Raw genomic sequence first — 26,073 nt, 5'->3', positions numbered from 1 at the left:
CTGTCTTCAAAATTGTAAATGCAGATTTGCCCGAAATGCCCCCTATACCCGCGTATCTGTATAAATACCTCGAAAAAGTTAGTGACACCCACAGTCACAAAACTAGCGTAAACAACTATCTGGTACCACCCACCCATAAAACAAACATGGGCAAATTCTCCTTCTACAGCACAGCCACCAAGGTATGGAATAGTCTAACCCCATCCCTCAAAAAATGCGCTGGGCCCATTCAAAACAGCCCTAAAAACTCATCTTTCAGGAGGCCAAAAGAGGAGCTAGTACCAGTTGCCCTGTAGACAGACGACCCCCCTCCCCTTTTTTTGTATACATATTTTTTTTATTTTTCATGCTTTTTTTTCGTATATAGTGATATTTTTTCTCTGTATTTTTATGTTGATTATTGAACTGTTTGGTTGCGTCCGCAAGGACGTTTTTGGTCGGACCTTTTAGACAAAAGTATTATAAATGTAACTGTGTTGTTTTACATTCTTTTGCCTGATAAAAATTTCAATCGAACCTCGTCGATCTCCTGCCTCAGGGCGTCCTCGGCGAACTGCTCCAGGATGGGGTAGGAGGAGTGGCTGACGGTGGTCGTGCGGGCGGCCGGGTTGGGCTTGAGGGCGTCCCAGCGCTGCTCGAAGTCCTCCTCGATGTCCTTCTGGCCCTGCATGCGCAGGTAGGTGAGCAGGCGGTGGACCTCCTCGGCCGTGGCCCGCTTGTCCGCGGACAGCCAGCAGAACTGCAGCACCTCGTACCTGCGTTTAAAACAATGGACGTGCGTTTAAAACAACGTACCTGCGTTAAAAACAATTACGTAAGAAAGATGCCAATCTCGGAACCCAGAGACAACTGAAAAGGAAAAACAGCGACCTCTGCTGTTCGTTCCTCCTCAGTTATACTCTGGGACAATGCGGACATAGCACAAGTGCGCAAGGAAACCGGGGTTTAAGTCATTCACCGCTCCACTTCCGGGTGGTGCGACTACGTTTTCATTCCCACTAACAATATTTCTACACGGAACACTAACACCACTTCTCCCAGAGAACATGGATGGTTTTGGTTATAAGCCCACTTGTTTCTATGATGAAAGAGTAAGTTCAAATGTGAATATCTTTCCGTGGTTTTGTCTGCTCCGCGGACGCTATTGTTAAATTAGTTTCTGTTAGTTTCCAGTAGGGAAGGATCGACGGACACGTGAATCCCGCCCACTACATTTGATTGGGTAAAGCGCGGCCTGCTTCCTGATCTGAAGGCACGCCCACTCCCACACAGTGTGTACACGTTCTGACGAACCTTCAGGACAAATTCCAACGCAGTGCAGAATCTGTTCTTGAGAGATTAGAAAGATGCAAACATTGGGAAAATAGCCGATCTACAAGCTCACAACGCCTCGCACGAGGCGTTGTGAGCTTGTAGATCGTCTATTTTCCACAAAATCTATCTGTGGAACCGAGTCAAACTAAATGTAATGCCTAAAAATTCCAACCGCTTGTCACTCTAAATTCGGGGATGCAATTCAATCGGACGTTTAATTTGCAGTGCATTCTGGGTAGTGCAGTTCTTTCTCCTCACCATCGGTCGGAGTAGGGCAGCTCCAGCTGCGGTTTGAAGGGCTTGATCTGCTGCTCTCTGATCACATGGTTGAGCACCTCGCGGTCAGACAGGTGGGTGTACGGCTGGGCTGCGTTCTCAAACAGTTCCCACAGGGTCACGCCCAGAGCCCTGCGGAGCAAACACAGGCACAACAAATCACAGTCACCATCTACTTGCAGTGCTTCTCACAAAGTGTGGTCCGGAGACCCCCCCCCACAGGGGTACTACAGTGGGTTCCAGGGGGTCCCCAGCAAAATGAGTCAGCATCAAACGTTCATTTATTTTTCTGTATTTTTGAAAGATTGTAACAACACAAATACTGTATGGGGATCCACCATATTTTCAGATGGGGGTCCGCGGCCAAATACAAATTAATTTGGGGGTCCGTGACATGAAAAGGTTTGAGAACAACTAATCTGCAGAATTCTCTCACCACCAAAATTCTTGTACAAACTAGAGGTGCAACAGTTAATCGAACTATTATATTTCATCGATTTTCAAAAATACAGAAAAAAGAAGATCTACAAGCTCAAGCTCATAATGCGTCGCGATGTGATGCATTATGAGCTTGACCTCCCCTCTAGCGTTAGATGTTAGCAGCTTTGCAGACTTTAAAGGGATATTTCACTTTCAAATATGTTTGGGGTCATTATTACGCCTACTCTGGCTTTTGCGTTTCACCCCAGACAGTTTTTAACCCATTCAATCCGGGAACGCATCTGTGTCATGTTTAGATTTCTTTGGCTATTCTAGAAATAGCTATTTTTGAATAGCCAAAGAAATATTAAAATGACACAGATGCATTCCCGGATTGAATGGGTTAATAAAAAAACACATCCTTTGGTTCTGGTGACTGATATCGTCTCTTCTAAAGTAAAGGTGAATCCCCTTCTCTACTCACCACACGTTGGCAGGCTTGGTCTGCTCCAGGGTGACCACGCCCCCGTGCCGCTCCCCCACCAGCTCGGGAGCCAACCAGCGCAAGGGGGCGGAGACGTCGTCCTCTGTGATGACGTAATCCTCCTAAAAGTCAGGTAAAGGAGAGACAATAATTACAGTCAGGTGATGGATGGCGTTTGCTCTGCTTTTGCGGACTACAGCAGTGGTTCGCAAAGTGGGGTACGGGGACCCCCCAGGGGTCCTTGGTGGGGGGGGGGGGTCCCAACAGCAAAATGTGTTAATATAGCGTCACAATCATTTTAACCACTTAAACCAGATTTTATACTTTGGCTATTCAAAAATAGCAGATATACAAGTTTGTAGATCTGCAATTTTGTGAATATCCATTTATTTTTTCGTTATCTAGATTTTGTCATTAATTATTATAATTTTAAAACATTTTCTTCAACAACAAAAAAAACACACATGTTCATGAGTTGAAAACAAATGCAAACATCTTCCAAAAAGAATGTCATGAATAAAATAAAAATAATGGAAAAAATAAATCCCCAAATTAGATTTTTTCTTTATTAAGAAGTAGTGAAAATAGCAGATCTGCTATTTTAACTAGTTTGGGTTCCCGGGGGCAAACATTTAATTTCTCTTTTGGGTCTTGAGCTAAAATGTTTGGGAACCACGGCATTAGACTGACACTTTAACATTGGAACAACATGAAGAAATTAAAAAATGCATATCAAGACACTCAAGTCACAGACAAACACACACACACACACACACACACACACACACACACACACACACACACACACACCATTTGTCAGATACACACACACATACAGTATATTCTAACGTGTGCCACAAATAGCAGCCTTTGGTGACCTTATATCGCGTGAGCAGTACATTGGCACGGCCACAATCCGTGCTCAGCACTAATATGAGGAATGCAGCAGACAGACAGACAGCAGTGCACTTGGCCTTGGGGCGTATACAGTATGACGTGTCAAATTACACGTTGGTAAGGTCTTAATTCTACAGTGAAATGTGGGCCGGGGGGTTCAAAGGTCCAACACCTGTATGTGCCCCTCCCCGCCCCACACTGGATACCATTTGTCTTATTTTCTGCTAAGTCATTTGATTTGAAAGGTTGTATTACGTTACGTTCCCCTCGACTCCAGGACAATATGCTGTACAGATTCCAAAGACTATAGCGGGTGAAGTCTCAAGGGAGAAGAGGCGTCGTTTGAAATGACATCCACCACGGTCTCATCTCCCCCTCGTTTCTATCTGCCGCAGTCAGAGACTGGAATGACTTGCAAAAAAAAAACTTGAAACACTTTTATCCCAAAGTCAGCTTTTAACTCATTTAGACCCCGAGACTGTCACTTTTTGATTTGAGCTAAAAAGCATTATTTTTTACACTTTTGGCTATTCAAAAATAGCAGACATACAAGCTCGTTGCCGTGCTACGAGCTTGTAAATCTGCTATTTTTGAAACATTATGAAAATGTGTGAAAATCTTTGAATATATATTGTTTTAAAGCGAACATTTTTTAACTCAAATATTTGCTTCTGGGGGGTCCCTGGAACAACATATTTTGAGATATACATATCGGCCAAATACATATCATTTTGGGGGTCCTTGACATGGAAAGGTTTGAGCACCGCTGATATAGAAACATATGTTTTTTTCAGAATACTGTTGGGATTTAGAAGACATTCGTATAATCGGCCTCGGGTCTTAATGGGTTAAAATAAATTGCATGTTGCTATAGACATAGCAACATCTAAGATGACACAGACACTTTCCCGGATTGAAGCGTATAAGAACGTATAGGCTTTCCAGACATCCTGTTGGAAATCATCATCATCGATCTAGATCGGCTATTTTCTGCAGAAGTTTTCCCCAGAATAAGGGTTTAAGTGTTGTTTTAAGTAGTTAAACAAAATATAAAAATAGCACAAAGTCTCTATATCTTACTTTGTATCTGTAGGGTCCGATGCCATAGTCTCCCACTTTGACAGTCAGGTCTGCTGTCAGGTAACAGTTCCTCAGGGCCAGGTCACTGTGGGACAGGGATGAAAACAACAGCCATTATTAGCGTTTTTAATGCATTTGATGTATTACCTTGTGTTTTCCTTGCTTACTGCTGTAAATCGGACTGCATTAAGTCTGTTAATTACGTCTGCTAAATGCCTAAATCAGGGGTCTTCAACAGGGGGTCCGGGACGCCTAGGGGGTCCTCAGAGTTACTACAGGGGGTCTGCCAAATCTTTGTGCGATATGATTTTTTTATTTTACCATAACCACTTATAACCCTAGCATCCCTTTTCTGAGTAGAACTTTAGCCAAAAATACCAGATCTACAAGCCAAGTAAACAAAAAAAGTATAATCTGAAACACAATTTTATGCAATATAGAGGGGGTCCCTGCTCCATCCGTCTCTCAGCTAGGGGGTCCTTGGCCTGAAAACGTTGAAGACCCTTGGCCTAAATTGTAAGACTCATTCTGCTTTCACCAGAGAACACTTAAACCCTTTGTACTTAGCCAAATGGTGTCCTCCAGGGCTCTATTCTAGGTTCCCTCTACACCAAATCTCTCCAGCAAAGATTAGCCCATCTACACGCTGATGAAATGCATTGTGAACTTGTCGCTCCGATATTCATGCCGAGGTGTTGCAGGTGAATACATCTTACACTGAGGAAAAATATCTGTATGCCTCTACAAATACAAAAGAAAATTAGAGTATTATTGCCTTTATTACGTTGAAGTGAACACAATACCCAACGGAATATAAATGGATCCCCACACAGGACTAGTAGACACTAGACAGGGTGAACTGCTGACTTTAAGCTGTGTGGAAAGTAGTGAAAATAGCAGATCTACAAGTTCACAACGCGACGCTTCTTAGCTTGTAGATTTTCTTGTGCCATTTTCACTAGTTCTTACACTTTAGAATGAGGAGGGTTCAAAAGACAGGGCCACCAATGGACCAGCTCCTATTGAATCTGCTGCCCTCATGTGGCAGTTCATGTGGTACTGCAGCCCTACAGGAGTGGTTGTGTGAGGGGACTTGTGGCCCAGCGGGTCGGTCTTCAGTTCAGCCAGATTGTGACAGGCCTAATTGACTGACTGCTGGTGTGTGCAGTTGCTGCTGTTGGCCAGGAGAGGGCGCTGCCCCAGCAGGGACAATCTGAGACTCCCTTGAACGACCAGCAGTGGTGGAAGAACTACCACGATTTCTTACTGAAGTAAAAGTAGCAATACTACATAAAAGTCCTGTATTCAAAAGTAAAAGTACTGATGCAGAATGGTCCATTTCATGAATTTTCCAAATTTGTCAAAATCTTAAAAAAAAAAATACAAATTTCCTATCTACAAGCTCACAACGCGACACAACGTGAGCTTGTAGACCAGCTATTTTCAAATTTCCTTAAGCCTTTAAGACTGGGAACGCATGTGTGTCATTTTAAGATTTCTTTGGCTATATAAAAATAGCAGATATACAAGCTCATAGCGCGGCACCGAGTGCCGCACTATGAGCTTGTAGATCTGCTATTTTTTTGATTTTTTTTTTAATTTTGTTCCAGGGCCCCCCCAGAAGCAAAGATTTGAGTTAAAAATGTATACAAAAGATGTGCACACATTTTCACGATTTTTCTGAAAATAGCAGATCTACAAGCTCATAGCGCGGCACTCGGTGCCGCGCTATGAGCTTGTATATCTGCTATTTTTGAATAGCCAAAGAAACATTAAAATGACACATGCGTTCCCTTCCCAGCCTTATAGGTTTAATTGGTTAATGTATGCTTTGTAATAATAATTGAAATCTACAAAGTGACTTGTAACTAAAGTTTTCAAATAATTGCAGCGTAGTAAGAAAGTACAATTTGCCTCTGAGACATAGCATAAGCATCAAGTACTTATATAGTAAAACGGAACATATGGTACTCAAGCAAAGTAAAAGTACCTCAAAATTGGACTCTCTTAGGAGTGAATTAGAACCCAACATTTTTTTTACCATTGAGCTAATAGAGCCTGCCTGCTTGCTCAGGGGATACATTGACTCTTGACCATCAGGTAAAAATTTGTGTCAGATCCTGTGTCTAGGTGAGACATGACCCTTGACACCATCTTCATGTCTCAACAGAAGAGCAGGGAGACAAAATACAATTGTTTAAAGGATCTACACCATGAATTAAAAAAATATATATACATTTAATATCATATTGTTTATGTCCCTCAACGTTTTTCAAAAGGTTTGAGCCTAAATCAAGCCTCAGATACTCATTCCAACTAACTTCTCTCTGGCTTATAAAGCACTTTCACCTGCAATACCACATTGTCCTGATTTGGCACGTGGCGCTATTGAGCCAGTTTGTATGCATGTTATCTCCTGGTTCTGTGTGGAAAAAGTAAAAAAAAAAAAAAAAAAAAAAAGCCCAGAAAAAAATGTTTTTTTAATTATTTTTTTTAATGTTGGAATTGAAAAACAGGAGGGATTGTACCCATAGAGTTAAAAATAATAGAGAGGGCACCGGATATCGCCTCCCGTCCACTTGCATTGAGTTGCTCACACAGCGCATGAAGCGAATTCACCCCTTCTTCCGGGTTGTAAAGTGTGATGGGCGTAGCCTATTTGGGGCCACTGTGATACGTTCTGCGTCACAGAAGTGACGCGTTTTACGTCACAGAGGTGCGCGTCCCTGTGCGCAAGCGTGTGCGCAAGCTCGTGAGTCAAGCCCATTGGTCGAAACCGTTTTTGCTCGTACATTTGCAGTGGCCCCATCCGTTTTAAGCTGCAGTACCTACGAATGGCCAGCATGTCCATTTCGCTTCAATGCAAGCACTGGGTTCTGGGGGCTTGATTGTACCGCTAGTGACGTCACTTTCGGGGGCAAATAAGTTTGGCCTGTTTTGAGACCAATTTACATAAAACCCCAGATATGCTGTGAAAGTGCTCAAACTGGGGTATTTTTTGGGATAGAAGAGAGGTAGGGGAGACCAAAAACACACAATGGATTTTGAATGGATTAAAATATTGTTTCATAGTGCCGCTTTAAGTACAGTACTTGAGTAATAATACTATAATTACTTCCCAGCACTGGCCGACCAGAGACATATGGTAGCTCATTCAGAGACACTGCTGGAGGGGGGGTGGGGGGGGGGGGTTATACTCGGGTTTCCCCAGTGGCATTCCATATGCACGCGTTCCAAGAGTGCGTGTGTGTCCCCGACCGCCACCAACACCCCCGCCCCCCCCCACCCCCCACGGACATCGCTGACACTAGTGGTGTCAGGCTGCCCCCCCCTCCTCTCCCCCTAACTGAAACCTACGCAAGATAAATGGAGAGATATTTTAAACGACCATGTTGTACCATAACCTCATATCATATCAGCTCATTGGCAGCGACTGAGGCAGTTACAGTACACGGCCGGTGGTGATGATGATGATGATGATGATGGGTTCCAAAGGATCTTTTTGGCCCTACAAGGTCAATCTAATTAGACATGCGAGAGCTATCAAAGTGCACTACCCTTTACCACCTCCAGTAGGCGCCGTCACAATCATTACGAAACCTCATATCTCCATAATCAGCAGCAGATCTGCAAGTTGATCGGCTACTTGTCGATCTGCTACTTTTGCTATTTTTGAATTTGAATCCTAAAAACTGTTTTGGACATAATGAGGTTTTCACCCGACAGACGAATACATAATCACCAAGAAAAAAAGGGCTTTTCAATGGCAAAAACACAATTAAATCATTAATCGCAATGATGTGAATGAAACGTAATCGTCAAGTAACATTTCACAATGGTGGCCAATTTGGTAATTAAATTGTCACTTCATAAATGTGCAGATACTCTGTAAACACACATACTATGTGTTGGTTTGTTTACTGTTGAGAGAGCAAACAATGTTGCACATTAAGCTAATCATCTGGGGACCCCCCCACCCCCCAAAATAATTTGGGAACCACTGCCCCTACAGTGTGACACCCTGGCCCATCGCTCAAAGCGTCCTAAACTCTTCTTCTGGCTCCCACCAAGCTGGTGGAATGACCTCCGACCTCTCATTCTCAGTCAGGACCGCAGACCCTCTCTCCAAACGTCTTAAAACTCACAGGTATTCAGACACTACCTCACCCCCCCCCCCCCCCCCCCCGCCTAGCGCTCCTCATTCCCCTTCTTTTATAGATGTCTGCTACATGTTCACATGTATTATGTTTAACCCATTAAGACCTGAAGCCGATTCTACAAATGTCTTCTAAATCCCAACATGTTTTCTGAAAAACATGTTTCTATATCAGTGGTGCTCAATCTTTTTCATGTCAAGGACCCCCAAAATTATTATTATATGTATTTGGCCGCGGACCCCCATCAAAATATTTTGTTCCAGGGACTGCGAGGCGTTGTGTGCTTGTAGATCGGCTATTTTTTGGCAAAGAGGTATAGGTGTAGAGGGAAAAAAAGGGCAGAGCAAATAAACAAAAAAAAGTTGAATCTAAAACACAATTTTATACAATATGTAGTGGGGGTCCTTGCTTCATCTCTCTCTCCCCTGGCCTAGATCCCTGGCCTAATGGGATTCATGCTCCTTAAGCTTTCCTCTTCTTCACCATTCATACTTTTTTTGTGTGTGTGTCCTCCCCCTCAGGTTTGTGCTCTTTGGGATGACCACCATCACTGAGACATAGCGAGAGAGAGAGAGAGAGAGAAAGAGAGAAAGAGAGGGCGAAAGAGAAAGAGAGAGCGAAAGAGAAAGAGAGAGAGGGTGGGACTTTGGGCGGCATCCCACAATGCCCCCACAACGAGGTGGTGGTGGTGGTGGGCCGGGACGGCGTTCGTTCGTTCACACCCGCTGTACCATACCTACAAAGCCACCCCCCCCCCCCCCCCTGTGGCCCGTGCAGGCGGGCAACCACCGAAACCTCAAAAGGGATTTAAATATGTTTTATGACGGTCATTTACAGTAGTCCCACACGGGGAGAGAGGGACAGAGAGAGAGAGAGAGAGAGAGTCCATAGAGCGCGTTTTTTGCAGCTGTAACTGGGATTAGGGCGGTAGAGGGGGTGGGGGTGGGTTGAATGGGGGGGGGGGACGTTGGGTTGAGGGAGTACCGATATGAGGGAGGGGGGGGGATCCTTTTACACCCAAAGAGCAGAATCATCATATCCCTCCAGCAGCAGGTGACAGCTGACACCGCAGTGCAATGCATGGGAGCTGTCAGTGTAATGTGAGCCCTAGTGGAGCTTATTCTGAGACATGCAGAACACAACCCTCATGAGCTGGGAGCGTCCTAGGCCATCCATCCCTTCCTTCATCCAATCCATCCATCCCGTCCGTCCGTCCATGCCCAGGGGCTCCCACACCCCCCACACCCCCCCTCCCACTGCAGTGGTGGAAAAAAAGTAACTAAGTACATTTACTTAAGTACCATTTTGAGGTATTCGTACTTTATTTGAGGATTTCCGATTTCCAATACTTTTACTTCTACTCCACTATACATCTTAGAGGCAAATATTGTACTTTTATTCCACTACATATACTTGAAAACTTTAGTTATTAGTTACTTTTCAGATATAAACTATGATATAATGAAACACACATTAACCACTTTAGCCCTATTTTATACCCAGGCTATTTGAAAGTAGCCGATCTACAAGCTCACAACGCGTCGCATCGCGACGAGTTGTGAGCTTGTAGATCTTCTATTGCAGTATTTGTACTTTTACTAAAGTAAAGACTTTTAGTACTCTTTCCACCACTGACTGACTGACTACAGAAAGCCAAGCAGCAAAGAGACCCTCCCTCCCCGTGCTCCCCTGTCTGTCTGTCTGCCTGCCCTGCCTGAGGGGTGTGAGAGGGAGATTGAAAAACACGAGCCCTTGGTGCCTCGCGCTCCTTTTTTGGTGAGCATTGGTTCTGGGGGCTTCGGACGGACGGGAGCAGTGTTGATGTTTGAGACAGCAAATTTTGATTTAGTTTTCGTCAGTGTAAAAAGATAGTCGACAAACATTTTTCATCATAGTTTTAGTCGACTAAATCAACAGTGGACGGGAGGCACAAAAATAAAGTGTGGCCAGTAACAGGACTGAGGCCTTTTTTTTTAAATAAAAGCCAAGGTATCTTTACTACATTATATAACCTTGGTATCCCCTATTTCCAGTATTTCATTGCAGGAAACATAGAATATCTACAAGCTCACGACATGTTGTGGAGCGATGCGTCGTAACCTTGTAAAATTGGCTATTTTCTGCAGTGCTGTGGAAGTATAAAATAGGTCTATAAATGGTTTGAGTGGTTTGACAGGCTAGGCTTGTGTAGCCCCACAGGGAACTTAGAGAAATTAAAATGAGATTTGACAACACAACAAGTTCTGGTTAAAAAGTGTGACACCCACTAAACCAGTGGTTCTCAAACTTTTTCATGTCAAGGACCCCCAAATTGACACTTATTAGCCCGCGGACCCCCATTTGAAAAGATATGCCAGGGACCCCAATAAAAGAAGGTTTATACAGCTTTCTAGCAGTGATTCGCAAACATTTTAATTTCAAGGACACCCAGTTTGACATGCATTAGGGCTACGGATCCCCATTTAATGGCATTTATACCTCTGGGACCCGAATTTATATTATAAAATCAATGTTAATTTAACTCTGAGAGTGTAAAAATGGAACCAAATGGACCCGTTAGGGTCCATTTGGTTCCATTTGTACACTCTCAGAGTTACAGAACCATAAGGGTCCATTTGGTTCCTATCGATCATTTAGCTGGGGACCCCCTGGAACCGCCTCAAGTACCCCTGGGGGTCCCCGTACCCCACTTTGAGAACCAATGCACTAAACATTAATGATAATAAATGATATAATCTTAGTGTACGTTTGTGTGCTGAAACAGAATCACAACCAAAAGAGAATGCAACTGCACTCAATCAGGGATCTTGCTGTCAGTTTTAGTTTGAAAAAACAAAAAAAACAAATGTGCCTACAAAGACAGTATTTTCATGTTGGCTCTTTGACAAATTATCTCTTATTCTTCCTAGCTTGCAGATTAAATGTTTAGCGAACAACTCAAGCAAACAGGCTGCACACATTGGTTGAGCCCAGCTGCAACCAATCAGTCCAAAGTAATGATGACAGCCCGTTTTTTATTCTCCGGTAGAATGGAGAATATCAAACATCCATTTGTTCTGAGTGATTGATTAGATTGAATACTTTACTAACAAGGTTGAAGACGGTACGGTACAGTAGGGTAACTACGATAAAACTATTACATTTGTGTCAGATGTAATGAGATTCCCTCCAGGCGTTCCCAAGATATCCGTGTCCATGGTGGAAAGAGCTATGGTAGAATGGTAGAAACTATCATTAATTAAAGCACTTCTGTTGTGTGTGCTCTTATAGGCCACAGGGTTTGCATTCAGAGAGACAGTGCTGAAAGCTTTGAAAAGTAGGTAGTCAGTAGCTTGATGAATACATCAACCTTGGTGTATAATTCTACAATCCTAGGTGGACACCACAGGTTGGCAGGGTTCACCCCAATACTAAAAGCTGGCAATTTGTAATAATAAAACCCAGGAAGTAAGATTCTGTATCATTTAGGTTAATAAAAAATCTACAAGGGTCTATTAGCTTGTAGATCGGCATGTATGGAAGGAAGGAAGGTGTCTGAGCAACAGCAAGCCACACACGCACGCACGCACGCACGCACGCACGCACGCACGCACGCACGCACGCACACACACACACACACACACACACACACACACACACACACACACACACACACACACACACACACACACACACACACACACACACACACACACACACACACACACACACACACACACACACACTTGAGTGGCAGGTTCACCCATGCATTCACTCAGAGACTTTATCACATTATGAACTATAAGCGTGTCAGCACCTAACAGCAACGCACTACATGTCATCATACTAGGCCTGTCCCTAACTAAGAATTTGTATAGTCAAATCTGATTGGCCAAATGTTGCCTGTAGTCGAATCATGCAACAACAAAAAAAAATGTGCACGATTCGACTGAGAGATTGGCAGTCAAAGGAGTGTAAAACCCTACTCACTTTCAAAACTGCCCTAAAGATACACCTTCAGGAGACTGCAATTACATTTTTTTCCTCTTGTACATATTCTTTATTTTTCATACCAGTAACCTGTAAACTGATTGTATGACATTCTGTATAGTAGTGTGTATATCTGTCTGTCTCTTATATGTCATCATGATTTGTGTGCATGGGGATCTCATCTTAAACAAGCTCAGTGCTTAATGAGTCTTCCAGTTTAGTAGACCTTGTATTGTGAATTTGTACTTCCATGTACTGTTCTCATGTCTAACTAAATAAAGCACATCAATCAATCAATCAATCAATCAAATCTGTCTGATTCGACTGCCAATCTCTGTTGAATCATGCAAAAAGTATATATATATATATATATGTTATGCAATAGAGGATCATTCCATTTGGGCTGTGGGGGTGCTTAATGTCTGAATTAACATATACTGGCTTGGTTTCTCCCAATAAATCATGATATATATCCTATTTTTGGCAAACTATTAGTTAATTAATATAACAAAGTAGGCCCATCTCTCAGTCGATACGATCTGTAATAAAAAATAATAATAAATAAAGGATCAGATGTTTGTAACAGAGGTATGTATGCGACATATATTTCACCATCAATAAAGACATCAATCAATGTGTTTTGTGGTCATGACCAGGCTGAGCGTCATGCTGCCAACAGGTGACAGGTTGACAGAGGGGGAGAGGGCGAGGGAGGGAGGGATTTAAAAACGCACCGCAAAATGCTTAGCTGGTCCAACATGTGAGCTTAGCTTGATCCATTAAGACCGGGAACGCATCGGTGTCATGTTTTTCGATTTCTTTGGGCTATTAAAAAATAGTAGATATACAAGGTCATAGCACGGCACTGGGTGCTACGTGCTATGAGCTTGTAGATCTTTTTTTGGGGGGAAATCATGAAAATGTGTGCAAATATATATATATTTTTTTTTAAAGCAAACATTTTTTACTCAAATCTTTGCTTCTGGGGATATTGTACAAATGTCTTCTAAAGTTTTAACATTTTTTGAAAAAACTTATGTTGCTATAATCAGTGGTTCTCAAACGTAATTCATGTCAAGGACCACCCAAAATGATATGTATTTGGTCGCGGACCCCCCATCTCAAAATACCTTGTTCCAGGGACCCCCCAGAAGCAAAGATTTGAGTTCTTTTTTTTTGCTTTAAATATATATTCAAAGATTTGCACACATTTTCAAGAAAAAAAAAAATAGCAGATCTAGCAATCGGTGCCGCGCTATGAGCTTGTATATCTGCTATTTTTGAGTGGTGCCAACCACTCCTATATCTGACTTTGTCTGTGTGTCCGTCCGTATGTATGTCCAATAAACAAACATTGATGACAACATCGATATCAATACGGGGCTCATCAAAGGCACCACTCTCTTCACACAGGGTGTGATTTTTTTTCTTAATGAGTTAAAAAACGCACCACAAAATGCTTAGCTGGTCCAACACTGTGAGCTTATCAATAGCCTAAGACCCTTTAGTGAAGCTGCCAAGAAGGTGTGGCTGTGTTGCTGCAGACAGACAGTGGGTGAATTTAAAGGTTGTTGCTACCTGTGCAGGAAGTTGTGCTTGTGAAGGTGAAGTGTTGCTATACCTGTGCAGGAAGTTGTGCTTGTGAAGGTGAAGTGTTGCTATACCTGTGCAGGAAGTTGTGCTTGTGAAGGTGAGTGACGCCCGCGGCGATCTCGCACGCCATCCTCTGCAGCTGCAGCAGCTCGGCGGTACGGAACATCCAATCCTGCTGAGTCAGGTAGCTCCTGAGATCGCCCTGCAAACACACACACACACACAAGACATTTACATAAGGGCAATTGTATAAATGCATGGAATAAAGCATAATAAAATGTCATGACTTAAAAGTTTTAAATGATTGTGTTTTGATCATTCTAAACCGCTGAAAATAGCCGATCTACAAGCTCACAACACGTCGCAGCGCAACGCGTTGTGAGCTTGTAGATCTGCTATTTGCAGAGCGCAACACCTGAGCACAACCATACATAAAACTTGTCTTTAGTTCTACTGGATCTCTTCTCCACTAGTCCATCTCTAACAATTTAATCTAGCTTTTATTTGTTGACGAAATTGTCAATATATTTAGTCTTAGTTTTAGTCATCGTAGCTTAGTTTTTATTTCGTTTTTGTCAGTGAGAAAAGGAAGTCGATGAACATTTTTCGTCATAGTTTTAGTGGACAAAATCAACACCGTTTCTAATGACTGAAATCAGTCGTAGGCGACTGAGAACTTTATTTTTTTTATCCTAACCCCAACGTGTCATGCACCGAAAATGAGCCGATCTATAAGCTCACAACTCAATGCATTCTGGGCTTGTAACTTGTAAGATCGGCTGGTTTTGGTCGCACGACACCGGCTTGCAGCCGAGTATAAATCAGGCATAACTCCAACCCTAGTTACCCTACCCCTATAACCCCTGAACCTAACCTCTAAACGCCTAATCCCAACCCTACCCCTATAACCCCTGAACCTAACCTCTAAACGCATAATCCCAACTCTAACCTCAACCGCAATCTTTTCCTAATTGGAAACCTAACTCAAAGAGTCTTCTACTACAGTCATAGGCAGTGGTGGAAGAACTACTCATACATGTACATGTATATTTTACTTAAGTAAGTCCTATTACTGGAAAGTAGCAATACCACAGTGTAGAAATACTCAAGTAAAAGGTTACAAGTAAAAGGCCTGTGTTCAAAATGTTACTTGAGTTAAAGTACAAAAGTATTGGCATCAAAATATGCTTAAAAGTACCACAAGTAAAAGTACAAAAATGTTTGAAAATAGCAGATCTAGAAGCTCACAACGCGCCGCGATGCGACGTGTTGTGAGCTTCTAGATCGTCTATTTTCAAATAGCCTATGTATAAAATAGGGCTAAAGTGGTTAATGTATGTTTTACTAATTTATATTAATTTATATTACATTACATTACATTACAGTCATTTAGCAGACGCTTTTATCCAAAGCGACTTACAATAAGTGCAATCAACAAAGGTAGGGAACGAAAACTACTAATCACCAGAGGTTATAAGTGCATTTTCTGCAATAACAAGCAACCAAGAGCATACCTAGCGCTAAGGTAAAAGTGCAATATATCAGCTACCTATTTCCTTAAACAGATGAGACAAAATAGCTAAGTCAAATGAGCAGGAGCTAAAAACAAATAATTGTATTGACTAAACAAGATCCAATAAACAATTCAACAATAAAACAAGCATTCGTACAACTAGTTAACAACAAGTAGGCCAGGCAAAGAGGAAGGGTCTGCAAAGTAACTAGTAACTTAAGTTTTCACATAATTGTAGTGGATTTAAAGTACAATATTTGCCTCTGAGATGTAATGGAGTAGAAGTAAAAGTATTGAAAATTGGAAATACCCCACCAGTAAAGTAAAAAAGACCTCAGTAAATGTACTTAGTTACTTTACGCCATTGGTCATAGGCCATTTAGCCCTCACAAGTAGAATAACACACACACACAGACACACACACACACACACACACACACACACACACACACACACACACACACACACACACACACACACACACACACACACACACACACACACACACACACACACACACACACACACACACACTCTCTCTAGTGTGTCAGTGACAAGATAATCATCAGCAGTGGGGTCAATGTAAACAGTGCAGTGTGCAGAGCCCGCCACACGGGGGCGGTAGACACTGGGGCCAACATCTTTCGTCTCTTCAGCACTTCTTCTTCCATGCTGATGGGGTCCAGAGACGACCAAATAAGGCTAAGGCTGTTTAGTAGAGCTGTATGCTGCTGTGTCACACTGATTTATAAATAAAAAGAGTCCAGCTCAGGGCCCGGCGCAATAGAACCGTGTGTCTCCCTCCCCGTGTGCAAGTGTGCGCACACACACACACACACACACACACACACACACACACACACATACAGTACACACACATACACTCACACACACACAGCCGTGCACACACACTCCCACACCTGCAGTGGTGGAAACTAACTAAGTACATTTACTTAAGTACTGTACTTAAGTACAATTTTGAGGTATCTGTACTTTACTTGAGCATTTCCAATTTCCAATACTTTTACTTCTACTCCACTACTATCTCAGAGTCAAATATTGTACTTTTACTCCACTACAATTATTTGAGAACTTTAGTTACTAGTTACTTTGCAGATATAAATTATGATATTATAAAACATACATTAACCACTTTAGCCCTATTTTATACATAGGCTATTTGAAAATAGCCGATCTACAAGCTCACAACGCGTCGCATTGCGACGCGTTGTGAGCTTGTAGATCTGCTATTTTCAAACATTTTAGTACTTTTACTTTTGTACATTACTTTAAGTACATTTTGATGCCAATACTTTTGTACTTTTACTCAAGTAAATTTTGAATTCTGGACTTTTACTTGTAACAGAGTACTTCTACAATAAAGTATTGATACTTTTACTTAAGTAAGAAATGTGAGTACTTTTTCCACCACTGGTGCACATACACACACACACACACTCCCACACCCGTGTGTCTCATTTGCAGTGGTGTGAAGAAGAACGTTACTAAAGTAAAAGTAGCAATGATGCCACGCTGTAGAAAAAGCTCTGTTGCAAAGAAGTTGTACGGCTTTGGCATCTAAACACGCTACGTGTGTTACGTGTGTACCGTTTTCAAAGGATGTCAAAACATCTTTTGAAAACCAGCAGATCTACAAGCTCACTGCGTCACATTGTGGGCTTACAGTACCTTGCAGATCTGCTATTTTCTTTCCCGAATAGCTGAAGTAGGCGCTTAACTCATTCACTGCTAGACTTATTTCTGGCTGCGTTTGCCCACTGCCAGAGATTTGTCATAGTAAAAATAAAAGTACAGTTTTTTTGGGGGGGAAATTTTAAATTACGTTTATTACGTTCTTGGCAGTATTGGTAATTGGAAATAATTACGTTTTTTACGTTTTTGGCAGGGAATGAGTTAATTGGCTAATTAAATAATTGTTCTTTGCTGGAGTTTTGTAATAACAATTTTAAATCTACAAAAGTAACTTGTTGAGTTTTCAAAACATTTGTAGTGGAGTAAAAAACGTTTTGCCTCTGAGACGTGGAGTAGAAGTAATAAATCATCGACCAACAAGAGTCATGTCAAAATTGCACTTAAAAAGTACAGTAAGTACTTGAGTAAATGTACTTGGCTGCTTTCCATCACGGGGGGGGGGGGGTGGGGGGGGGATTGGATGATGGGAGGTGAAATAGGGACACACAGGTTTATCTGTAATTCGGCCCACGTCGGGGCCCCTCATGCAGGGCCGGCTCAGCCCAGCCAAACCCAGCCCGGCTTGGCTTGGCCTGGCCTGGCCCGGCCCCGGGGTTCTGGCCCGGGTCCATGGGGAACGGGGGGGGGGACGGACGGACGGGGGGGGAACGGTAGTTAGTTTGCGTTTGCAAACAACCACCTCAGCTTGTGTTGAATTTCACACCCCCAGGAGCAGGCTGGGAATCTTCCCCTGTGTGTGTGTGTGTGTGTGTGTGCTGCTGCTGCTTGCTGCGGACAACACTGGTTGTTACTGTCCATCAATCACGAGCGGACACATTAACCCTTTAAGACCTGAGGCCGCGTCTAAAACAAATCAAAATCCTAAAAAAAAAAATCGGAAAATATGAAAAAAATATTTTCACGATTTTTCAAAAAATAGCCAAAGAAATCTAAAGTGACACAGATGTGTTCCAGGTTTCAATGGGTTAAGCCATTAAAACCGGGAACGCATCTGTGTGTCAAGTTAAGATTTCTTTGGGCTATTCAAAAATAGCAGATATACACAAGCTCGTAGATCCGCTATTTTTTGAAAAATCGTGAAAATGTGTGCAAATCTTTGAATACCTTTTTTTTTCCTGTAGCGCACATTTTTAAATATGTTACAACTTCTGCGGGGGGTCCCTGGAACGAAATATTTTGAGATGGGACCTTGACATGAAAAAGTTTGAGAACCACTGATAATAGCACAAAAAAAAATCATTTAAAAAACTAGGATTTAGAAGACATTTGTAGAATCCCCCCAAAAGCAAAGATTTGAGTTAAAGATGTTTGCTTTAAAAAAAATATATATATTCAAAGATTTGCACAAATTTTCACGATTTTTCAAAAATAGCAGATCTACAAGCTTGTATATCTGCTATTTTTGAATAGCCAAAGACATCTTGAAATTGACACACAGATGCGTTCCCGGTCTTAAAGAGTTAAATGATGATGGCAGACGGGGTCTTTGATCGGGAGGCTTTGATGTGTTCACTTTGTGCCCCCCGGGGCGAAACATTTTACAGCCAATTTACAGCTGCTTAAGGTTATGAGCAGCACTTGAGGCGCCAGGGGCCACGAGACAAGAGATTTGTCATTTTAGACAGCATGTTGTTTAATCCGTTAAGTACCGGGGAAAGCATCTGTGTGTCATTGTAAGATTTCTTTATGGCTATTCAAAAAAATAGCATATATACAAGCTCATAGCGTGGCACCGAGTGCCGCGCTATGAGCTTGTAGATCTGCCATTTTTTTTTTTAAATCGTGGAAATTTGTGCAAATCTTTGAATAGATATACTTCTTTTTTTTTTAAAGCGAACATTTTTAGCTCCAATATTTGCTTCTGGGGGTCCCTGGAACAAACTATTTTGAGATGGGTGTCCGCGGCCAAATACATGTAATTTTGGGGGTTCTTGACATGGAAAAGGCTCGAGCACCACTGAACCAACTATTTGGTCGCAGACCCCCCCATCTCAAAATGTTTTGTTCCAAAGAGGGGTCCGGGGACCCCCAGGGGTCCTTGGGTGGGTTCCAGCCAGGGAGTTCCCACCCAGCAAAATGTGTTATTATAGCACAATCATTTTTTGTAACCCCTCTTTATCCATATTTTATACGTCGGCTTTTCAAAAATAGCAGATATACAAGCTCATAATATTATGTTTAAAAATAGCAGCTTGTACATCTGCTATTTTTGAAACATTTTGGAAAAAATCTTGAAAGTGTTTGAATCTTTGAATATATATAAATATATATATATATATATATATATATATTTTAACACAAGTCTACTCTTCTGGGGGTCCCTGGCACAACACATTTTCAGATGGGGGGTGTCCGCGGCCAAATACATCTCATTCTGGGGGGTCCTCGACTAGTGATTTCTACTGATTTAGAAGGCATTTGTAGAATCGTGCCTCAGGTCTCTAATGGGTTCCCTCTCTGCACCCTACTACGTATGTGACTATTTACAGTGTTGTTTATTGACTAAGAGCTCAAGTTTATTCTGCTTATTCAGATCTCACACTCACAAGCAGTGGTGTAAAGTAACTGAGTACATTTACTCAAGTACTGTACTCAAGTACAATTTTGAGGTGCTTTTACTTTCCTGGAGTATTTCCCAGTTGTCTATATTTTTTTTACTTCTACTCCACTACATCTCAGAGGCAAATATTGTACTCCACTACAATTATTCAAAGACTTTAGTTACTAGTTCAATTGCGTCGCGTTGTGAGCTTCTAGATCTGCTATTTTCAAACATTTTTGCACTTTTACTTTTGGTGCTTTAAGTACATTTTGATACCAATACCTTTGTAGTTTTAATCAAGTACATTTTTAATTTCCGGACTTTTACTTGTAGCAGTAGAGTACTTCTACATTGCAGTATCGATACTTTTACTTAACCCATTAAGACCTGGAACGCATCTGTGTCACTTTATATTTCTTTGGCAAAAATAGTTTTTTATTTTTGAAAAATTGTGAAAAAATATTTTTTATATTTTTTTTCAAAAAACTGTTAGGATGTAGAAAACATTTGAAGAATCAGACTCGGGCCTTAATGGATTTAGTAAAACATTTGAGTACTTTTTCCACCACTGCTAAAAAGTGTCTCTGGACAACAGCGTCGGCTGAACGCCTACATTGTTAAAGAGCCATGATGATGATGTGCATGAGTCCTGTCTGCACGACAGTGTGAAAACTACCTTAGCCCACTAAGACCTAGAACTGTGTCATTTTTAGATTTGAGCTAAAAAAGCATTATTTTGCACTTTGGGCTATTCAAAAATAGCAGATCTACAAGCTCATAGCGCGGCACCGAGTGCCGCGCTATGAGCTTGTAGATCTGCTATTTTTGAAAAATCGTGAAAATGTGTGCAAATCTTTGAAATATATATATTTTTAAAGCGAACATTTTTAACTCAAATCTTTGCTTCTGGGGGGTCCCTGGAACAAAATATTTTGATGGGGGTCCGCGGTCGAATACATATAATTTTGGGGGTCCTTGACATGAAAAAGATTGAGCACCACTGATATAGAAACATATGTTTTTCAGAAAACTGTTGGGATTTAGGAGACATGTAGAAGCGGCTTCAGGTCTCAATGGGTTAGGTAAGGGTTCTTGAATGACTTGCCACGTGGATATTACTTCCACCATACAGACAAGGACACCTTCATGTGCAAATTTATCCCTTTCCATTGGCTCCTCTAAGCATTCTAATTATTCCCCCAGGAGCTGAGAGGGAGGGAGGCCCACCAGGTACACGGCTGGGACGGTGTTGTTCATCAAGGTGCCTGATGCTTCAGAGGAGACCCACTCCCCTGGGACCCCCCCCCCCCCCCCCCCCGGTGCAGCCAAGAGAGAGAGGAGACTTCCTCCCTAGAGGCACTGGTGGAAAAACGTACTCACATTTGTTTTTTACTTAAATAAAAGTATTAATAAATACTCTGTTACAAGTAAAAGTCCGGGATTCTAAATGTAATGCGAGTGAAAGTACAAAAGTATTGGTATCAAAATGTACTTAAAAGTACCAAAAGTAGAAAGTAGTCATTGTGCAGAATGTCCCATTTCACATTCAAATGTAATTCTTTTTTTGGAAAATATCATTTTCAAAGGGCCAAAATGTATATAGGGCTGAAGTGGTTAATGTATGTTTTGAAATAATAATCAAAATCCACAAAGTAACTAAAGTGTTCAAATAATTGCAGTGGAGTAAAAGTACAATATTTGCCTCTGAGGCGTAGTGGAGTAGAAGTCAAATTAAAGAAGGATTGTAATACTCAATATTTTGCTCAAGTACAGTACTTGAGTACATGTACTTAGTTACTTTCCACCACTGCCTAGAGAGGAATGCCCTAGTGACAACACACACACACACACACACACACACACACACACACACACACACACACACACTAACAAGTCACTCTGCAGGGTCATATAATAATATACGACTGACTTTTGGTAAAAGTGCCACCATGCCACCTGACTCAACCTTAGTGAGCCAGTTAAGTCTGTGTGTGTGTGTGTGTGTGTGCGCGTGTGCGTGTGTGTGTGTGTGTGTGTGTGTGTGTGGAGAAGCGTCAGTACAAGCGTCTCAGAGCAGTCAGTGAAAGTGCCACGGTGACGATGGCTCTCGTTTCTAAAGCTCGCTCTCGTCTCAAACAGCCCGTAAAGCACAGATACAACAACCCATTAAGAATGGGAAAGCATCCGTGTAATTTTTTTATTTCTTTGGCTATTCAAAAATAGCAGATCTACAAGCTCATAGCTCTATGAGCTTGTAGATCTGCTATTTTTGAAAAATCATGAAAATGTGTGAAAATCTTTGAATATATATATTTTTAAAGCGAACATTTGTAACTCAAATCTTTGCTTCTGGGGGGTCCCTGGAACTAAATATGTTGAGATAATTATTTCTTTATGTTCTTTTCCAAAAAAAAAAAAAGATTTAGAAAACGTTTTTAGAATCGGCTCAGGTCTTAATGGGCCAACCCATTAAAACCGGTAAAGCATCTGTGTCATTTTAGATTTAAGCTATAGATAATAGCAAAATACGTTTTTTCAGAAAACTCTCAGGATTTAGAACAGTGGCTCTCAAAAATAGCAGATATACAAGCTCACAGCGCATTGAACATTGAAACGTTTTTGAAAAAAATCTTGAAAGTGTTTTTTAAATAATTTAGCATTTATTTTTTATGCAAATCTTCTCTTCTGGAGGGTCCGTGGCACAAAACATTTTCAGATGGGGGTCCGTGCGGCCAAACATCCTTTTGGGGATTTCCTTGGCACCAAAAAGTTTGAGAACTACTGACAGTTGCAATCTTTTGGCAGCAGTGTCAAAAAAAATGCAGCAAGACATTAGGGCAAGACCCTAGCCTTTATTTCTACCGCATCCATACCTTCATTATCATAGTATTATCATCATCTTTTTAATCTTACTTTCAATTGCTATATACCATCATCTCCTTATTGTGTTATTTCATCACAGTTCTTGCGGATCAGGTCCCACCAAGACGTAGCCACTGCTTGTACTTGTTAACCCTTTAAAACCTGAGGCCGATTCTACAAAATGTCTGTTTTTAGAATGTCTTCTAAAAACAGTTTTTTGAAAAAACATATGTTACTATGTTAGTGGTTCTCAAACCTTTTCATGTCAAGGACCCCAAAATGTATATGTATTTGGCCAGGGACCCCCATCTCAAAATATTTAGTTCCAGGGACCCCCCCAGAAGCAAAGATTTGAGTTACAAATGTTCGCTTTACAATAATATATATTCAAAGATTTGCACACATTTTCTCGATTTTTCAAAAATAGCAGATATACAAGCTCATAGCGTAGCACTCGGTGCCGCGCTATGAGCTTGTAGATCTGCTATTTTTTGAATAGCACAAAGTGTAAAATAATGCTTTTTTAGCTAAAATCTTAAAATGACTCTGGCTTCTTCAGGCCTTAAAGGGTTAAGTAAGCGACAAACGAAACCCTTGAGGCGGTCGCGCAACGCCCTGCGAGCTCTGAGAAAAGAGCTGCTCCTTCACAGAAGAGCTATATTAAACGTATGGTAAGCGATACGCGGCCCGGCTCGGCCGGGGCCCCATCTTGATTTGTTGAAGACTGCGCAACAGCTGGCCTTTGAGTCTAGGAGGAGGTCCTGGGGAGGGAGGGAGGGAGGGCAGGGCAGGGGAGAGGAGAGGGAGGGGGGGGTCCGCCGTTGTCAACCAAACACACATAATCAGCGAAAAGGCCATAACAATTAACACCAAACAAAAAACAACCTTGTTAAAATAGTTGCCATGGATCACATGGCGTCAACGTATCCTCGCTGACGGGCAGAACTTTTTTAATGTAAATTAAAGGGATAGTTCACCCAAATAAACTTTCTTTCTATCGATTAGTAGTAGAGACTTGAATTCATGGATATTTTTTTTCTCGCATTCCTAAGACAATAATTTGATGACCAGCGGATCGGTAGGCAGCGTGTTCCCGGTTAGGAGACACAAAGGAGACTCTTAGTTGCTGCCGGTCATCAATCACATTATTGGCTTAGGAATGCAACAAAAACATGAATTCAAGTCTCCATGGGGTGACTAATTGATAGGAAAAAAGTAAATTATCCCTTTAATGCCCTACTTCACAATACAAGAGCGTCATGCAACAGCAGCAAAAATAGCTAATAATCTAAGAGCTCACAACGCGTCTCCATGCAACGTGCTGCTATTTTTTTAAATAGTTTAAAAGTGACTTTTCAAGCGTACTACTACTAATAATAATAATGTACAGTATTGGTCACTGTATATTTGCACATACAGTGAAATGTGATCTCTGCATTCAACCCATGCTAAGTATCAGGAGCAGTGGGGGCGCTATGAGGGGGGGGGGGGGGGGGGGGGGTCAGAGACATGTCGTCTTCGACACCTAGACCAGGGGCCGGGCCGGGACGCAAACCAGGGACCTTCTGCTTCCCAGGCGCCCTCTTAATCCACTCAGCTACCAAGCCCCACAAGGGCTTGTGACTAAATAATATCTACATTGGAACACAGGTTTTTTTTTGGGGGGGGGGGTACAGCATACAAGGTTTCTGCCCGACAGCCAGTGTTGATTTCGTCGACTAAAACTATGACGGAAATTTTTCGTTGACTACAAAACAAAATAAAAAAACTAAAACTAAAAGACACGTCATTCTATGTTTGGTTGCGCTCTGAAAATAGCAGATCTACAAGCTCAAAACGAGCTTATAGATCAGCTATTTTCAGCATGCAATCAAGTGTAAAATCAGCCATTACGACGCCATCAAGGCACCGCCAGAATACATTTTAGTCGACTTAATCAACTGCAGATTTAGTCGACTATAATCCTATATTTAGTCGACTAAAACTAGACAAAAACTAGAACATTTCAGATGACTAAAATATGACTAAAACTAAATGGAATCTTATTCTAAAGACTATGACTAAAACTACACTAAAAGTTGCTGTCAAAATCAACACTGCTGACAGCAACGGTACAAAGTAGGGAGTTGGTATTCCAAGTGGAGAGTTGGTAATAATAACACTAGAACCCCATTAAACAGTTGTACTGTATTACAGAAACAAGGGTTAGCAAGGGGTTGATGCATAATTGAGCGACAAAATGTCAAACTTCAACATCAATTTGTATCATTATCTATTTCTAGGAAAACCCAATGCGGGGAAGTGAAGTGGTTTGAGACGACCTTTCCAACGCCATCAATCTCACCCGTCTACCATGAATAGTTCACAAGTTATGGACGACAACGTGTCAATCAATAACTCACCTTCTTGACTCGCCGTCTTGACTACAAAATTAAGAGCCTTTATTGTTGCCGTTATTAACCCATTGAGACCTGAAGCCGATTCTACATGTCTCCTAAATCTCAACAGTATTCTGAAAAAACCTATGTTTCTATGTCAGTGGGGCTCAATCTTTTTCATGTCAAGGACCCCCAAAATGATATGTATTTGGCCGCGGACCCCCATCAAAATATTTTGTTCCAGGGACCGCCAGAAGCAAAGATTTGAGTTAAGAATTTTCGCTTTAAAAATATATATATTCAAAGATTTGCACACATTTTCACGATTTTTCAAAAATAGCAGATCTACAAGCTCGTAGCGCGGCACTCGGTGCCGCGCTATGAGCTTGCATATCTGCTATTTTTGAATAGCCCAAAGTGTAAAATAATGCCTTTTAGCTCAAATCTAAAAATGACACAGTTCCAGGTCTTAATGGGTTAACACGGCTTTGGTTGAATGCTTGATTCTGATTGGTCAATCGCCGAATTCAGCGGACTGCTATTTAAAATCGATTCTATTTGATCGACACTTCCTTGTTTTCCACGGCGGTCCACTTTCATACTTTCATACTTTCATTACCTTGCGCAAGGAAATACTTTGTTTTAGTTGTTACTTTTGGGTTCAATTTATTAATTCATTTATTAAGTAGCCGTGTAATAAGCGGGATAATTGTCGATTGCACCGGTAGTTGTTTAGAAATAAGCCCCCTTCAGGATGATTAAGAACCTCAGCTTTGCCTCTGTGTTTAATCATCCTGTCTGTCGGGTGTTATTTCTCAACAACTACCAAGCGCAGCGACAAATAATTATCCCTTACATAATGACCGCTGCTATCA

The 26,073-nt window shown here is 41.6% G+C and overlaps 1 protein-coding gene across 4 annotated transcripts in view; it reads right to left on the bottom strand.

Annotated features, from left to right (window-relative positions):
- lmtk2 (lemur tyrosine kinase 2) overlaps positions 1-26,073 on the bottom strand; it is an 88,942-nt gene that overhangs the window by 10,737 nt on the left and 52,132 nt on the right. For all 4 annotated transcript variants that reach the window (XM_084073057.1, XM_084073058.1, XM_084073060.1 and 1 more), the window contains exons 7-11: positions 14,262-14,392; positions 4,472-4,556; positions 2,495-2,616; positions 1,573-1,722; positions 518-755 (exon numbers count right to left, since the gene is read on the bottom strand). In XM_084073057.1, the coding sequence (XP_083929183.1) occupies positions 518-755; positions 1,573-1,722; positions 2,495-2,616; positions 4,472-4,556; positions 14,262-14,392 (726 nt within the window). The remainder of the gene's footprint in view (positions 1-517; positions 756-1,572; positions 1,723-2,494; positions 2,617-4,471; positions 4,557-14,261; positions 14,393-26,073) is intronic.

This window comes from Gymnoscopelus microlampas (genome assembly GCF_963454915.1).
Source record: "Gymnoscopelus microlampas genome assembly, chromosome: 11".
NCBI lineage: Eukaryota > Metazoa > Chordata > Actinopteri > Myctophiformes > Myctophidae > Gymnoscopelus > Gymnoscopelus microlampas.
Note: the sequence above shows the minus strand (reverse complement) of the source record. Positions and strands in the feature narration are given on the sequence as shown.